Source organism: Galleria mellonella, unplaced genomic scaffold (genome assembly GCF_026898425.1).
Source record: "Galleria mellonella isolate WM207_F2 unplaced genomic scaffold, CSIRO_AGI_GalMel_v1 utg64, whole genome shotgun sequence".
Taxonomy (NCBI): domain Eukaryota; kingdom Metazoa; phylum Arthropoda; class Insecta; order Lepidoptera; family Pyralidae; genus Galleria; species Galleria mellonella.
The window spans coordinates 5886386-5906113 of NW_026442133.1; the positions used below are offsets into that span (position 1 = coordinate 5886386).

The 19728-nt window shown below is 32.6% G+C and overlaps 1 protein-coding gene across 1 annotated transcript; it reads right to left on the reverse strand.

Moving 5' to 3' along the window:
- Positions 1–165: 165 nt before the first annotated feature.
- On the reverse strand, positions 166–19324 carry LOC113512513 (aminoacylase-1-like). Its single transcript, XM_052900227.1, has 17 exons — positions 19046–19324; positions 18806–18946; positions 17514–17645; positions 17046–17165; positions 16551–16609; positions 15690–15829; positions 14849–15032; positions 14043–14211; positions 8688–8874; positions 7233–7399; positions 5596–5767; positions 4714–4860; positions 4038–4108; positions 3817–3933; positions 2183–2278; positions 971–1101; positions 166–468 (listed from the first exon to the last, which is right to left on the reverse strand). Exons 1-17 carry the CDS (start codon positions 19121–19123, stop codon positions 237–239), a joined length of 2343 nt encoding a protein of 780 aa, XP_052756187.1. The 5' UTR covers positions 19124–19324; the 3' UTR covers positions 166–236.
- Positions 19325–19728: the final 404 nt, after the last annotated feature.

Genomic DNA, 19728 nt, shown 5'->3' on the forward strand with positions numbered 1-19728 from the left:
TCTAGAGGAACTGAAAAAAAAAGTAAATAAGTAGGTATAAACAACGGATAAGTACATTTACAATTTGAGCATTATTTGTAATAGTCTAAAGACCAATTCGGATTCATCAGATCTGGCGGCTCCTGTAATTGTAATACTTATGTACAATCAATAAAACAAAAAAAATATTAATATAAATTTTAATGAGAATGTAAATAGGTAAAAAAAGTATACATAATTGAATTTTACAAATTTTATTACATAACTTTTAATTGCAATTTTAATTGTAAATTTCCTAACTTTTGTAAAATAGCTACGTACACATCTATACCATTGAGGAAGGTGTCAACGTTCAAATACTCATTGGATCCGTTTACATTAGATTTTGTATGAGTTATAGGCGCAAATCCAATCGCAGGTATGCCTTTATTTCGCATTACGACCATATCTGTAGTCCCCGGGCATACCACTGGAGTAATTTGAATACCCCTGCAATAAATAATAAGCATAAAATATCAGTATTTTTAAAAAATATAAATTAATTTTTTACTTTTAAATTTATTATATTGCTGTATCTGTTACTAATATAATACAGTATGTAAATACATTTCTGAAAGAGATTGTAACTTATAAATTCAAGTTAAGACTTGTGTAGGAAGCGTTTTTTATCGACATTCATGAAATCCATTCAGAGTTTGGCCAAAGAAAAAGCTGAAAGCATCTTTGAAAAATATGTACAAAATTAGTAGCAATAGTAGGCCGCTAGCACTAACCTCAATATATGATAAAAGTTATCGAAGGTTGTCTTGTTCATTGTAACTACGATTTTTTTATTAAAAATTATATATAAAATTTAGGACTTTAAATATTGTTAAAGCATTGAAGAAAAATAAAGTACTTAATGTGTTTTTCATTCTCTAATTGTTTGTTCGTTGCGTCACCCACACACACACACATATTTCTTTAGGAAAAAATCTAAAAATATATTTACATATTATTGATAGCTTCTTTCATAGCAACCCAATACTTGTTACCATCGAGTGGTGTCGCTGCTGATTCCGTGACATATCGGGCGAAAGTCAATTCAGTTCCATTACCAGCCTGTTCTGCCCAATTCTTTACCTACGAAAAATTTATATAAATTAACAGGGAATAAAATAGAGGTTTTAGATGGTTTTAAGCCATCTTCCTAAAACACTATAAAGCAAAATCGCTGTCCCGAGTCTTTCTGATTCTCCACTTGCTTCTAAACCACCACGTAAAGGGTTTTCTTTATTTATTTAAACTTTAATGCACAATGTACATATATGTACATTTGACAGATGTAACACCGGATGGTGTTCTCTACCAGTCAACAATTAAGCACACTCAGAAATAGGCGGTGCATTCATAAATTGGGGAAACATAAAGTAATATTGAACATATTCATATATTATAAACATTATGATTAGACTAATATAAACGTACACAAAATACGTATCCGTATGCGCATACGTATTACGGTATTTATGTATATAACATTATATACATAAATCTCGTAATATATTATTATAAATAAAAATAAACACTTTTTGCAATAATAAATATATATTGCAGTTTTCACAGTAATTTAGTTATTTCACGTGTTCAAAAGCGAAATATCCCTGTGTTCCACTCTGTTAGCACAACTGATTTTAACTATAAGTACAAGTTTTGGTAACTGCAATTTTAATGACAGTATATCCTTTATCACCTGTATAGGTAGTAGGTAACATTTTAATTTAAATGTTAACAGAATTTATCAAAATTATAATTATTTATAACTAGCAGCTATTGTACCTATTCTTCACATAAAGTACAATAAAACTACATTAAATCATGTGATAATTCAGGATCGGTATGATTTATTTGTGTATCAAATTTAATATTTTCCGTCTTTTTCCTATGCATGCAGACTGAGTAAAATGTCCAAAGATATTATTAATTTTATATTGATAATTTCACATTTACTATATTAGTATAGCAATCCGCCCTGATATCGCGCGACTACGTACCCGCCAAGGCGGATCTATGTGAATGGAGAGATAAATTAGTATTTTATATTAGCATATTATTAGAAATCACTCATGTAATATATACATACATACATATATATATACATACATAAACAATAAAATATCTCTTTATAATACCTACAAAAGCATAAATAAATAATAATTCATACCAAATCTAACATAGCTTCAGCATCTGCAGATGTGGCCAGTCTCATATCTATGACTGTCTTTATATCAGTAGGTACTATATTCGAAGCCAATCCTCCCTGTAATGAATTAATAACTAATTTTACTTCAAGACAGCACCACGACATATAGTTTACTATCCTGACATAGAATATTAGCGACATTACAATCTGTCATATAAAATTATATTTAATTTTCCGGTGATGAGAAATGAAGAAAAATCTTTTAATGAACTGAAATAATGAAAGACACAATGACAGGTTCTCTCCTGCTACATTTGATTGTTCAGCGGAATAATATGAGCATGACGATTAGATAGTATATGACGTAGACTATAATATTAGCAGTCAACAAATGCCTTTGACTTTGAATCAGGGTTTAGAGATTACAGTCATGAGCGTATTTTTTTAAAACCACTTTAAGTTTAACATATTTATACTACTATTAGCTATGCCCCGCGGCTTTGTCTAAATGAAACTAAAAATAGCTTACGAGTATAGATATGTTCATCTAGAATATGACTTCTCAGACTAGATGACTTATAGAGGGATAGGGATTATTAGTAATAAGAATCTAACAGCTTTATTGTTAGCAATATACCCTATCAGATCAACCTCCACGCGATTCTGCCTGGAAAACATTCTTGTGAAATTCGTCACGATGCACTTATAGACCTGCATTTATCCACATCCACACACAGGATTGATACCTGCTGCAGATTTTCACCATCGTACAACCCGCCATAAACTAAAATTTCATCCCAACCATCTGGACGAGTGGCGGTCCTCCACCGTGCGTTTTTCAAGGCACTTTCTCCCACGCACAACCACTCTTTGGAATCAACTTCCAGCAGCAGTATTTCCGAACCGATACGACAACATAACCTTCAAGAAAAGAGCATATTCCTTTTTAAAAGGCCGGCAGCACACCTGCAATGCCGTAGGTGTTGTGGGTGACCGTGGGCGGCGGTAGTCACTTACCATCAGGTGAGCCGCATGCTCGTTTGCCCCCTGTGTTGTAAAAAAAAAAAAAAATCTATCATTCCATACTGTTGTCCGATAGTGCAGGCGGAGTTACCATTTCATTATCACCCATTAAAAAGAAGTACGACTAAATATTTAATTAATGGAGAATTAATTCATCGCTAATTAAATAGGTAATGATTATTTCCATTATGTGATAAACAAGTAGTACCTACACGATAACGATGACTTATGGAAACTAAGCGTGCAAAACCAAGGAAAAAGTCTTTTCATAACCTATTTGCAGAAAATCTCTCTCAAAATCTATTTGCAGAAAGTCGTCTGAAATCTCACTTTTCATAATTGTAACACTCTGTTGATGATAAATCATGGGAAAAGGAGTTGATACTGTTTCCATCTATAGGTGACATTTATACTACTTTTTATAAGGCTGTCAGTTTGTTTGCTACTCAAATTGTATAAATAAATTAAAAGTAGTTGTAAACATAGTGTCTAACTACTTCTTAACGTTTCAATTAAATGCAGGCGACAAAACTCACAGAAGAATTCAAAGTTTTCTAATATTTCACACAATTGTTTTCTTAAGTTAGCTAAATAGCTAAATGATTCGTCTAAAATAATATGATAAAACACACCTGAATAATGTTAATATTTATCGTATTATAACTTCCGTAGTCTAATGCATTATTTGCAGCCATACGTTCTTCTTGTTCGGTTCTAAATTGTATTATAATACTGATCAACTTTTGCAGCTGTAAAACAATAGTTGTTAAATAGAAGAAAACCATAATAACAGACAGTTGTTGAGCAACATATATATGTAAGTTAAAATTTTTTAAATTATATATTCGAATACCTTCTCCACAGCGCTTCCATTTGACAACACAGAACCGTGACCACTTGGACCGTTTAGTTTAAATTTCATTGCTGAAAAGGAATTGAATTCGAGTTTTTCACTAATATATAAAATAATATATAAAAAATATATAATAATAATATATAAAATTCTCGTGTCGCGGTGTTTGTTACCAAACTCCTGCGAAACGGTTTTGTCGATTTTTATTAAATTTTGTGTGCATATCGGGTATGTATGAGAATCGGCCAACATCTATTTTTCATATCCGTCAATGATAAGGTTTTTTTTTATTTTTTTGACAAAATTTTTTTTTATTATATTTTAGCATTGAAAAATAGATACAACTTCAAATTTTCACCCTTTTACGATCAATCTCTGTTTTTTAATCGCGGTTTTTATATTCCGCAACCGGGTTACAAGATGGAAATCGAATATAATAATTGTAGTACGATAAATTTTCATGTATAGTTCTAGAAATATATGGTAAAACAACGTTTGCCGAGTCAGCTAGTAAGTATATAAATAAATAAAAGCGTCCTATCTGCAATTCGGGTAATGCATTTCTATCCCGTTTTTTAATATTTTTGTGTAAAACTGACGTGTAGTATGTTGTGTATAAACTTTCTCCATGATTTGTCTACTATGTATTTCAAAACTAGATTTTAATATTACTCACTCCATGGCCTTTTATCTTGATATGTGGCAAAAAAATAGTCAGCACTAGAAACGAGTCCTTCATCCAATGCAAAACCCACATTGAGTGCTTCAAACTCAGCTGTCTCCGCAAAAGGTATCATTCCATTGAAGCCGCCCGTTTCTTCGTCTATAATGAAATGAATAGAAAGGATACAAAATAATGTACCAGTAATGTTTTAAAGTTGTTCAGCGGCTTCTCCGCCCAAACCCTCACCTCCTGAGAAGCAAGGGATTGTTAGTAATAATTTCTAACAGCTCCTTATCTAACAATATACCCTATCAGGTTAACTTCCACCCGATTCCTCCTAGAAACTATCACGGTTAATTTGTGTTATGAGAAACTACAAAACGAACATCTTTTTGTAATTGGTTTTTGAGTAGGTATACAAAGATTGCAAGAAAGCGTGCAAGAACCGAAACAAAAAAATATATATATGTATGTAATTAAATATAAAGATTTGCACTCTGCTGACGAGTTTATACCAATAGCTTAGATTACATAGATAAAGTGTCTCAATACAAAAGCTTCGAGAAAAGCGGGTCAACTTTTTTTTTTATACAATTTTGCGTTACACGTTAGACTTTGGAGGTGTTTAAGGAAAGACGCTGCTGTCCATCTCTCGACCATAAAGTTCCTTGTCTCTTATAACGCATACGGGAAAGGAAAGGAATATAATATCTTAGTACTGAGGAAAGAAAACAAAAGTTTTTCATGTGTGTCACTAGTACAGAATACTTTGATGTCCATGGTACTGTTCATATCAATAACCGACGATCACCACTTTCCATCAGGTGTGCTGTCAGCTTACTTGCCAATACTAAGTGAGATAAAAACCCTTCTTAAACGATATATATTACTCACCCGGCATTAAAGTAAGATGAAAAGTTCGCTCAAGAGTTACATTGTTGTTTCTAAGTTTTCTAATAGCTTCCAAATACTGTATAGCGATATCTTTGGTGTCTTGCGTACCACGGCCATATAAGTTCCCATTATCATCTATGTGACCAGCAAACGGAGGATAGGTCCAATCTGTCTATAATAAAAATATTTTTATTATTTTAAACAATTCCACTATCCATACAATTATTATAAATATAAATTAGAGTTTTTTTTTTTTACTTCTTGGTATTTTAACCACTCCATTAATCGTCATTATTGGCAAACAGGAACTATTCGGGATGAAAAAGGATATAGGATATTTTTTACCCCAGGCAATCGATATAATCCATTTCACGTGGACGACTTCGCGGGTAAAAATTTAATAATTAAGTATTGTTTGGGATGACGAGGCTAAGCCGAGTACTAAAAAAATAAAGATAATAGGTATATAATTATTTGCCCGGTAATTGGTATTGTTATCGTGTTGGTGATAAAAAAAACAGTTCACCAATTTCCATTAATGTCGTCATAAAAGTTGTTGGCATAATTAATACGTTAGGTACCAAATTTACGGATTAAAGTATACGAGTATATGTATTATTACTTTTGCTTAGACTAACTTTTGCTAGCTATGAGGCCGCTAGTTTTTTTTTACGGGTGAAAATGTTATGGTAACCCCGCCCGCGCTAACGGGATACGCTGACGGAGCACCAGTGTAGATGAGAATGAAAACAGGCCAGTTAGCCCATCATGATGAATTCATCAGGAATTAACCATGATAGTTTCCAGGAGGAACCGCGTGGAGGTCGACCTGGTTGGGTATATTGCTAGCAATGGGATTCTCAGTCTCCATTACTAACAATCCTTTTCCCCCCTGAGGCCGCTAGTTAGGTAGTTTAACCTGACTAGCGGCCTCATTGCTACCCCTCGTGGTCCTCCCTGGAAACCATGTGGATATTTCTTAGTGAATTTGTCACCATAGTCCAACACATCGGGGGGAAAGGGATTGTTAGTAATGGGGTCTAATTGACCCATTGCTAGCAATACACCCTTTCAGGTTGACCTCCACGCGGTTCCCCCTGGAAACTGTCGTGGTTAATTCTAGTGGAATTCGTCCCGATGGGCTGACTGACCTGCTTTCATTCTCACCTGTCATCCTTCACTGGTGCCCCGCCAGCGTATTCCGATAGCGCTGGTGGAGTTACCACTCCATTATCACCCATAAAAGTCCCACACATCTGCTTTCATTCTCATTTTTCATCACTCACTGGTGCTTCGCCAACGTTCACCGTCGTAATCGCTGCGACTTGTAAAATAATACCTACTTAATAAAAAAAAAGCACTAGGCACTATACTATCAGTACTAACAGTAATACTGCGTCAGTGTATAATACATCATCATATCATTATCTGTTCACTGCTAAACATAGGCCTCCCCATAGACTGCCATAAGGAATAATCAAGCATATGGCCCACCTCATGGTAAGTGGTTATCGAAGCCCATGAACGCCTGCAATACCAAGGGTCTTACGCGCGCGTTGCCGACTCTGAAGAAACCTCTTTACCTCTCTCTTTTTTAAGAACCCCACGCTGTAGATTTGAATAAATTTTTAACTAACTTCATATACAGTGACGACATCCATATGCGAATTCAGCATAATACTGGGTAGTGTCGTATTGGAACCCTCCCAAGTAATAACACAGACCGGTTTACCGGTCGGACGGTGCACAGCAAATGGTAAGCCAAGTTCATTTGCTTGCCGACGCCAAAATTCCACGGCAAAATCTAAAACAAAAAATCCGCACAAAACGCGTCGTGTTCTGTTTATGTAACTAGGTAGAACTTATACTCGAATCTTATTAATAATAATGTACGAGTATGCAGTGAATTATGCGTATATAAATAGAAAATATACCCATTTATTTAATTTTCTTAAGCTTTTCTTTTAATTTTTTATATAAAACACATTTTTAATATGTTATATTAGAAACATTATATATTCAGAGATGTTTTATAATTAATAAAGAAAGACCATCTCTGCATCAAGGCCCAATGGTATACTATAGACTTATAGACCGCTCTGGTTATGAATGTGTACGCAGTATACAGCAAACATTATATTTTTCGGCGGTGAAACTCCAATAAAAAAAATTTGTTTGTGTGATGGTGGTAGGCTTGCCTTCAGCTACGTTGGATGTAGGTATGTTTTGCAAAATGTGGGCATATCGAATAACTAGGTGTCATTCGATATACATATATACGATAATCGGTCACAATTTTTTTTGAAAAAAACAGAAATGTATATTGGTATATTGATATTAGACAACGGATACTTCTTTTATGATGCTTAAAATAGCATCATAAAAGAAATATCCGTATAAATAGGCCTACTTGATTAAAAGTGGTACAGAGTATATTGTGATGCCTATGGTACCCCTCATGAAATATCATTTATGAGGATTTTGTTGTTATGCATCCATACCATGTAATTCTTTTAAATACACGAGTAATACAACGTTTATGGGCTGCTATAACCAGTTAGTAGAGAAATTCTTGGGGATCAAAAATGTGTTAATTCCCTCCCTTTCTGTCGCGAAATAGTTAAATAGAACACTTTAAGGAGGCGAAGAGACTGTTATTGTGGGGTTTAACAGACCCATTGCAGTTTTGAATTCATCACGATGGGCTAATTTGCATTCATCCTCATCTATCATCTGCCTCTTGTACCTCGTACAGGCGGGGTTATTATTCCATTTTCAAGCCTCCTCCCAATAAAAAATATACCCTATCAGGTCAATCTATGCATGGTTCCTCCGGATAACCACAATGGGTTATTTCTGATGAGTTCACCAAGATGGGCTAATTAATTTAATTTCATTCTTCATAATATTGCCATCTATAGTTGGCGAGATGCCTCACTGGTACCTTACCAAAGTATACCGATAGTGAATGCGGGATTACCATTCCATTTGCATAACATTAAAATACCACTTTAAATATTATGTATATCTACAAATAGTAGACCATCAGATATTTAATAATTTTAGAAAAATTTACAAATATAGGTACTTACGTATATTATTTTCCTGGCTCGTGTCAATTTGTATGTACTCTTGAAACCTCTTTATTGCTGGAATTTCGTGATAGCATTGCGACGGGTAGTTTTTTGGCAGAGGATTCGCAAGAATAGCATGTAAGCCGAATATAATACACAAAAATCGTACCGGCAACATGCTCTCAAATAGGTAGTAAAGTGAATTCTAAAATAAAATAAACAATTATATATGTATGCCTATTTAGACAAACGTAACAATGCAAGTATTAGGATACTTTAGATCAGAGCAGCTAGTGAACCACGATCCACTTGTAATTGATATAAACATTCAGGTAAACTGAAAATGTAGGTAACTAGATAAGGTAATGTACCTGTATATGTAATAAATTAATAACAACAACAAAAGATGTAGTTAATATTTTTGAAGATTTTTTTGCTAATATTCCGATTGATATTACATCTTCTCTGGACTCATCTCAATCTCGAGCAAAAAAATTACTAGAGACTAATATCGGTTGTTGTTCTTTAAGATTTAAATTTTCACATGTTAGCCCCTTTCATATCATAAAAATATTCAAACAGCTAAATTTAAAAAATACGGAAGACCTTTGGGGCATGTCTGTAAAAGTAGTTAGTTCTTTCATAGATATTGTTGCTCCATATCTAGCCACTATTTTTAATAAATGTATTGATAATGGCGTTTTTCCACATTTAATGAAATTTAGCAAATTAATCCCACTATTTAAATCAGGAGATAAATTTGAGCCAGGGAACTATAGACCTATATCTATTTTGCCAGTACTAAGTAAGGTGTTTGAAAAGATAATGTTAAATCAAATGTTACATCACTTCAGGGTTAACGGACTGCTTCACAGTCAGCAATATGGTTTCACCGCCGGCAAGTCTACCACTGACGCAGGTGTTGCGCTAATGACACATATTTTCGAATCTTGGGAGAGGTCACAGGATGCACTCGGAGTTTTTTGTGACCTATCAAAGGCATTTGATTGTGTGGATCATAAAACGCTTTTGTACAAGCTCGAACATTATGGTATAAGAGATAATGATCTAAAATTAATGAGAACTTATTTAGAGGATAGGGTTCAAACTGTAGATATTGACGGTGTAAAATCTAAGGGAGCTAATATTAAGATGGGCGTTCCACAAGGGTCAATCTTAGGCCCCTTTCTCTTTTTAATCTACATAAATGACCTTCCCTTTATGGTAGAGAAAATTGCAGATATAGTGCTGTTTGCGGATGATACTTCGTTAGTGTTTAAAATTGGACGTCAAAGTAATCAATTAGACGATGTAAATTGTGCTATGTCTGCAATATTAAATTGGTTTACATGTAATAACCTATTATTAAATTCCAGCAAAACAAAGTGTATAAAATTTACACTTCCTAATGTAAGACTAATAAATACACAGTTATTGCTTAATGACGAAATAGTAAATTTTGTTAATGATACAGTTTTTTTAGGTATAACAGTGGACTCGAAATTACAATGGGGGCCCCATATTTCAAAATTGGCCAGTAGACTCAGTTCTGCTGCATATGCAATTAGAAGAATTAGGCAATTAACAGACGTGGCGACGGCTAAACTTGTATATTTTAGTTATTTCCATAGCATAATGTCTTATGGCATACTGCTGTGGGGTAAAGCAGCCGATATAAATACTATATTTGTTTTACAAAAGAGAGCCATACGTTCTATTTATGGTATGGGTTCAAGAGAGTCATTACGTCAGTGCTTTAAAGACTCAAATATCCTCACAGTTACTTCACAATACATTTATGAAAATATTATGTATACACGGAAGAACTTAGCGAGTTTTAAAAAACTCAAAGACTGTACAAGTAGAAACTTACGCAATATAAATAAGCTTATTTTACCTAAATGCCGTCTGCACAAAATCAGTAATTCATTCTATGGTAATTGCATAAGATTTTATAATAAACTGCCGGAATCTGCATTAAATCTGACAGAGAGGCAATTCAAATCTTATATTAAACAATTTTTATGTAAGAAAGCCTATTACAGGATAGACGAATTCATAGATGACAACATATCAAGTAAATAATTAGTTTATTAGCATACAACGTTATAATTTTATTTTCTCATTGCTTTCTTGATTTAATTGATTAATTTTAGAAATATGAAAGCGTAGCGGTTTTTTGTATTAATTGCCGCATGCATTCTTATGTAAAATGTGAATACTATAACTATCAGATGGCAATTGTGAGTAGCTTTGACGTGGTCTAGTGTTTTGAGTAGTCATGCTCACTAAAATGTCCAGACTTGTGGCGGCGTGGTGGGCCGGGTCATTGGGCTCCCTAAAATATGGTCGAGCGCAGTGATGGCTGGCTCATCCGTCATACTCGTGAACGGGTGCTGCTTGTAGGGACTGGTCTGCTCTAATCACTATGACTGATTTCCTCTTATTAATTGTTTAACCAGTTGGTTATGTATTCAATTTTTTTTTCTTTTTGAGTATTTAATTGAATTAGTGCTAATTGGTGGTTTGTATTCACACAATTAAACTTAAAAATGTAAAATAATAATAAAATTATTTAAAAGAGCATCACGCAAGTTTCTTGCTCGTTCTTCTTGTGATGAGACAGCTTTCCGAACGAGCGGTAAATTAAAAAAAATGTAATGACTTTTCAAAAGTGCTTCAATGTAAGTTTATTTGAATAAATGATTTCTATTCTATTCTATTCTATTCTATACTGTCTAATATCTCGACATCAATCAGTACTTCTAAAGAAAAATATAAGATTTATCATATAAATATTTTTTTTAATCGAATAGCAACCTCGTCCGCGCTATCGATATACACTGGTGGGGCACCAGTGAGTAATAATAGATGAAGATGAAAAGACAGGTCAGTTAGCCAATCTTGATGAATACACTTGGAATTCAGCACGATGGTTTCCACGTGAAGGTCGACCTGGTTAGGTATATTGCTAGCAATGGGACCTTTAGTCTTCATTATTAACAATCCCTCCCTCCCTCATATAACTATTGGATTGCCACCTTTTATTTATTAACAACTACAGTAGTCAGTAGTGTCATTAAACTTTGCGGTGTACCATAAAATATGTGGGTAAAGATAAATATACTAAGCAATAAAATCTTTTATACATATTTAAATGTTATCTTTATTACACATAGCATATTCTGTAGTCATTCAACAAATACTAAAAAAATATTATCTCACAAGATGCGTCCACGTGACATCGTTCATGTTGATCGGAATAAAAAGTAGCTTATGCTATGCACTATATTAAACTATATCGCGCAGTTTCGTCCATGGTCATATTGTGACGTTAAATAGCCAAATTGCATAAGAATTGGTACAGCTGTTAAACGTCAAAAGCTATTAAATAAGTACACTTTCACATTGTCACGTTTAATATGAAATTAAAATAACAAATAGCTAATTTAAAATAATTATTTATATTTTTTTTTTTATTGTCATTATATGGTGGGTTTTATAGGAGAGAAATCTAGGTGTGGCAGGGATAACGAAAAGGATATAAGGACTCACCGTCTTGTCATGGGCTATCATATGAGGTCTTGTGCAGGCGCCTTGATTCCTTCCGTCACTTTATCACCAATGTACACACACTAAAATATTGTCTATTAACACAGCACTTCAAATTTTATGAAAGCGGCAACGCTTTAAATGTTTACAGTAATGAGGTTGTTAAAACATTACTAATAATCCCTTTCCCCCTAGAACCCATACTGTAGGCTCTAGAGAAAGTGTGAAGTAAATAAATATTATATTAATTTAAAGGTATGTGTGTTCATTCTTTATAGATATATCTTCTCAGGGAAATAAGGATACAAGGAATGTCATGAAATATCTCTTAGCCATTAGTGTATTTTTCCAGGCTTTTATAATGGGTGAACATGTAATGATAATCTCGCCTGCGCCATTAATATATGCTGGCAGGACATAGTTAATCCATTGTAACGAATTCTACAAAATTTAACCACAATTTCCAAAAGGAATCGCGTGGAGATCGATCTGATAGGGTATATTGATAGCCAGCGGTGGCTTTAAGGGGTGGCGAATAGGGCAATCAGCCGGGGCCTTTTTCGCTCTTGCAGGGGCCTCACGTAACAACCCAAGCAAATTTTAAACAACCAGTGAGTGGCATTTTGTTTAGTGGCAAGTTGCAAAAACTTTCCGATTTAGGCATTTTAATCACGAACAAACAAATTACCAACACTAAAATAAACTAAAAATATACAAATAAAAATATCTATTGTAAAAAAATGTAAAATAACACAGTTTTCTTGAATCAGCGGAAATTTTTCAATAGTTTAAAACTCAAATTTTGATTATTTGTCTAACTTTAACATGTCTCGTCAAACATGACAAATGCCTAAATCAAACAACAAGACCTAGTTTCGTATCACATACTTTTTACGAAGGACAAAAGGCCTTGCAAAGACCTACCACCCGAGCCTTACAATGAGTCAGGCCGCCGCTGTTGATAGCAATGAGTTTGTTAACACCATTATTTACAATCCCTTTCCCCTATTTTCTAGGATGTAGACTCCCCTACCTGATCTCAAAAGTTTCTTGAATGAATTTTAGTTACCATTTATATTAATTATAATTTATACGAATCTCATCGTTAATCTGTGTCCACAAACTCCATGACTTTCTTTGTAATTTTAACAAAAAATCGATATCTTTTCCATTTTATTAAATTTGGTGATATGACGTATCTTTTAAATTTTAAAGTATTGTAGTACGTATTCTATTACAATATATATAATAATGTACACTATCGAGACTTAATGCTTGAGAAATTTTCTTTGCAGGTAAATAGCACCTACATACCTGCTTCTTTATTGTCGACGTTTCGACGTGGATTACACCACAATATACGATATAGATATACCTACCAAAAAGTTACGGAAAATTTTTGGTTATTATTATATACTTGCACTTAGTCTATTTCAATATAATTTAGTGGGAATGTAAACAAACGAATAATTGTCCCGACCATAACACAATTTTTTTATGTCCAATAGTAGTAAAATAAAAAACTTATTAAATGACTGAATATTTACAATTGTCACTAATTATATGTAGAGAGCGTTCATTAACTTATTATTAAGTTCTATCGTAACAATACCGTATTCCCATATGGGAACAGCACATTAAATTTGCGTGCAATTTTAAGCTAATTAAACAGATGCCAAAAAGTTTTGTCATATGTTAAATGTCTGTTTAAAGCAAAATAAATATTTCAAATATTTCGTTTCATGTTATTGTTTACAATGTAAATTAAAAATACAAATATAGTTAACAGTAACGTTTATTATTAATCTATTCTGATGTATTAATGCTTTCATTAAAATCTACCATGGTGCCATCGTGTTCTATAGAACTTTCGCTTTCCATCATTTTTTCTTTGTAGCCTTTAACGTCGTCCAGTGCAGAATATACAGCTTTCTTTTCGATTTTAGTAAGAATTTTCTTATCATGGAACGAATGGTTGTGAAGATTTGCCCTGTTGATTTACAATCGTATTATTTAACTGGATCATGAAGCAACTGTTTAAAATTAATAAAAAATAAAAATAAGCGAATAGCTATGTTGCACCAGATTAGTTGGAAACGGATTTATTGGTAGAAATGATTTCTTATTGAAATAAGTGTATTATCTTGCGGAAGTATTATTTTGTTTAATTTCATTACCAAAAATATGTATGTGTCTACTAACACTCGAAAATTGACCACCACTATTGCCACCAGAAACTTCACAACCTTCCACAATAGTCACTAATCTCCGATCACCATTTTGTTCATTGAAGATGCCTCGTTTAGAGGTGAAACACGTGTTACAAAAGGTGCGTGAATAAAATGGCAATCAGAGATTGATGGCTAATATGCAATAAAGAACTTCTGGTAGTAATAGTGGTGACCAATCTTCGAATGTTGGCATTTACACACACACTAATGATAGCGGAATTAAATAAAATCATTCTATTTAATTAATCAGAAATGATTTGATTGTGGCGCCCATTAAAAAGAATAAATCGCCAAACGTTGCTATCTCTTACATATGACACCAATAACATATTTATAGATAGAATCATATGCTACTTGTCTAAGGAGGTTGATCTATAATTGTACAATAATCTTTACCTGTTTAAAACGATGTTGTCTTTGGTAACCACAAAAGCCATGCACTTGTTGTTGCGGTAGTCGACACATCGCCAACGACGGACGCCGGTGCGGTGAGTGACGGAGTGGAGGTTGTAGATGTATCGATTAAGGATCACCTGCAGCGAGCCGCGGATCGACACGGTAAACTGGAGGTTTGATGATGCTGTTGGACATTAGTTTATTCAGTTAGTCAAAAAGGCGATCGTAAATCTAGTAACAGGATTTATTTAACTAAAAACTTAATAAATCATGGAACATTACATACATTGATCATAGGACCGCATAGTTTATTGATACAAAACTTGTTTTCACTAACACTAACAACTAAAATATCCGCAATTTTGAGACTCTGAGATAAGGATGAGAATTTACGTCATAAATACAAAAACATACCCACAAATATTAAACAGTTACCAACTGACAACACTATCTCTGATCTCATCGAGCTATAATACTTATTGTAGATAGAAAGATCTTGAGGTCGCAGTTTTATTATGAATTTTCAATTCTAAAATACTTTAAAAAGTTCGTAGTTCTATTCAATTCTGTATCAATGTTGATTCTTTTCGCACGCCGACTTTCTCTCGTATAAGTCTCATACAAATTTAGTCAAGATCGAACACGATTTTTTTTTATGGAGTGGAATAAAATCCCTAAATTATTTAAGAAGTGTCCCCAAAAATGATATTATTTCTTTATCTGCATTTATATCTATGCATTTTTCTAAATGTATGTTTTTAACGATTAGATTTTACTATATATAATAAACAAACTTTATAAAATTAACAAATTACATATATTGTGTATCGAATTTTCTTACGTTTAGCTTCAATAACCAATTTCTTATTACTAGTTGGCTGTGCAGCATCCTCATCGGAATCCTGTATCGCACTGTCTTCCATCATGTCAGTGTAGTCGTGAGTGTCGTCTTTAAATGTTGACTGTACTTCAGTTTTAGTCCTGAAATTAAAATATATTGCACTATTATTTTATTATACCTAAAAATTGAAAGATTGATTGATTGAAAATTGATCTTCACGTGGAGTCCCTTGTTGGAAAGGTATAGAGAATCAAATACGAAGGATCTCTATTCTTACATACATTTTTAGGTTCATCTACTTTTAAAATTCATCTCATGCATACACACTGATTCCAAAAACTCTCAGATAAACATGGTTTATATTCCCATTATAAGATAAGACCTATGTATTGTCAGATACCTTGTATTCTAGCAACTTTTAGATATTTCTTTATTATCAAGTATTCTTTATGAAATTTAGAATGGATAATAAAATTTTATTGAACTATTCTTCTATTCTTTGGATATTCTATTATCCTATTACCCAAACGTTTAAACAACGCGCACGTGAAGTGAATTAGGTACTAGATATTAAGCGAACTATGTATTAGGTGTCAGGTAGTTTTAGGATTCTGCCTAATTTAATAAATGTATATTTATCTATTGTTAACTTACTATTGAAATTCAAATTTTATGAGATAGACAAACGGTTTAGTTAAAAATAAAAAATAAAGTAAAAAGTATTTATTAACAATAGATTTTTTTTTATTTAATAGCTCTAAAAATCGGAAACAAAATTTGAGGTCCCAGTAAACTATATTTTTATTCCATACTACCTACTAATATTTTTTTAATACACAATTAGGTAAATGTTTTACTCACGTATAAGGCGTCATGTCTTGTTTAATATAAATTTTTCTGGCAGCTGCTGGCAAACTTATCTGCAAGAAATAATATACTTAATAACTATATCAAAATGTTAGGAGGCACGATTATCTCTTCAGTACATGGCAGAGTGCTTGTAACTTTTTATTAGAAATGTATTTGTCAATCTGTCGCTCAAGATTAATGTCCAGGTTAAAAAATTCGTCATGGTGAGCTAACAAATCTGATTTTATCCTCATCTATTATTCCAAATTGGTATCCCGCTAACGTAAACGTGTGCATAGGGTTATTATTTTATTTTCATGGATTAAAAAAACCTCCACTTATATGTTCTTTGCGTGATATTTATAATTAGCAAAAATATGTTGTAGTTCTAAAAGTTATGCTGTCTATAAATTTTACAGAAAAAATAAAAATAACCCCTATTTTAACAAACAACATTACTACCCCATTACATTATAAGAATAGATGGAGAGAGATTAAGCCACTTACCTGTTCTGTTCCATCACTAGTAGGTACAGCTAACCTTTTAATGCCACTAGCATGACACAAATTTTGTTCTATCTGCGGCATGTTTGTTGCCATTTTGGGATTAAAATTATCAGTACTTGTCTGTAAAACACAGTACAAACCAGTTTATTCAGTTTATCAGAATATTACATATTCATAATAAGAATATCTGGAAATAGGATAATAATAATATACATATATTATAAGGCTAACACAGACAAAAAAAATTGCGCAATTAAAATATTCTATAAAATAAAAATAGTGGAAATCATTCTACTATTTTTATTCATTATAATCAGTAAATATATGAATTTCCATTATAAAATGACAACTCAAAGAGTGCATTTATAAAATGACTTCACAAATTTTCATACTATAATATTTAAATAGGAGTAGGATTATACAAAACATTCTAGCATGCATACACCTTAGAATAAAGTATGTACTTACAATATTTTCAAGGCCTTTTATGTGAAGAGCTCTAGCTGCTTCTCCAAAAGATGCAAATCCATCAGATGGTACAAGTACTTCACCTGTGTATATGTACTCAAGTAATAGGGACAGTGTTTTATGAGAAACATTCTGAAACACACACACAAATAAATATGAATATATAGAAATAGAAATAATAAGTGTTTACAACTAAAACAATTGAAATAGCGTCCAAGCAAAACTGATACCATCGCAGAAATCGATACTTTGGCTATTGTTCTAGTTTCGGCTGAAACCGAATCTTTATTGAGGCAGTTCTTTTAAAATTTTGTTAATTGAGTACTATGTATATATTATGTATTTTTATCAACGGAAGCGGACTTTTATAAATTTATAGCAATACTGTTTAAAAAAATATATTTTATCACACGAGAGAAGAAATACATTCATTTATACTTATAATAAATCTGTAGAGAGGTCAATTCTATACATGAAATATATTTCTAAAATAACTATTAGGGGGTGATTAGTGATCGATACTGATGCTAAAAATGCAATCAGTAAAATTTTTGTCTGTCTGTATGTTCATTATAGAAACAAAACCTACTCCACGGATTTTAACGAAACTTAGTACAATTATTCTTCATACTCCTGGGCAGGTTATAGTATACTTTTCATCACGCTACGATAACCCCTCCTTTTTATGCACCCATCAGATAGAGTTCCTCGAGAGGATCAACTTTGGCTATATTACATTTTTTCGAACATTGTTTCGTTTCTGAGATATATCGATAGGAGAGTAAACCCACTTTTATGCGCCCATTGAATAAGGTTCCTTGAGACGATTTAATTTGGTCATATGATAGTTTTTCGTGTGCCACTCCATTTCCAGTTAAAAATATAATATATATTTCATTATATAAAGAAATATTTCAGGGATAGATAAATGTTTTGAAGAGATTTCCTCCCAAAATATTTTAAACCACAACTAAATACCAGATAATTATTATCACACTATTATGTCTTAAAGTTAAAATAACTTTTATGACTAAGTAATTTAACCAACTACAACTTAGAAAGTTAAAATTTTTTAATAATTAGCATGCACAGGATTACATCAATAATCTACAAATTCTTGATAAGCACTGGCCCTTACTTACAGCAGACTTCCATGCTGCAAGATACTTTTTATTGTTATTGTTAGTAACATATGCTATTAAGTGTATAATAGTTGTGTATGAGACTGCTAACCCCATAACTAAAAATCTATTGCCCTGCACTAGTTACATTAAAAACTGATAGAAACTCACATTAAGAAATAGAATGGGGTGTTGGCCTGGGGCAGAAGTAATAAGTTCCTTTAAGTAAGGGCTTGACAATGCCATTAACACTTGATGAACTTTTACAAAGTGCCCATCTGCTGCAATAGTCATATCTACTAACTCGGCGTTCTGAAAAAAATGTTAAATACTTAATATTTAAATATTAGTAGTGATAATCACATACCTTAAATTATTATACATAAATTATAACAAATGGACAGAAAATACCTGTTGCAACGAGCTGAATCCATTGCATATACTAGTCTTATATGAATTCCATGATAAAGAATACTGAGATTGAACCATAGCTGTTGTTAGTGTTTAACTAAACAATGGTAGTAGGTATACAATATCAAATAGCAATTTGATTAATAACGAATATCCAAATTCAAATAGGTAAGTAGATAATATTTATTTGTTATCTAAGATATTTTATATTAGTTTTCATTTAACAAACAATAGAAAGGTAATATTAAAACGCAAGTGACAGTTAACTGACTCTATACTGATATAATACTGACGTTTATCAAGGTTACTAGATCCGAATTTTGATTTCGTCCATATTTACTTATAAACTTGTGTCAGTTTTTATCACATTTTGCTGCGTCAAAACTATGTGAACGACGAAAACAAGATGCCCATCTGTACACCTTATTTCTTCACCTCACGTTGCTATTTTCATTAATATATTCCATTGAATTTAAATACTAATATACAGTTTAAAAATATCAAAAGTGTCAAATAGTTTACCTATATTTTATATGTTTAATTAATTTTACACCTAATTTTTGGTAAAAATTGTAAATCTCTTTCCCAAAATATCGCAGAAAAAAATGTCTACCCAAAATTGCGAAAACAGTACCTGATGTGGCAACACTGACATGAACTGACATTTTGCCTAGATTTACTCT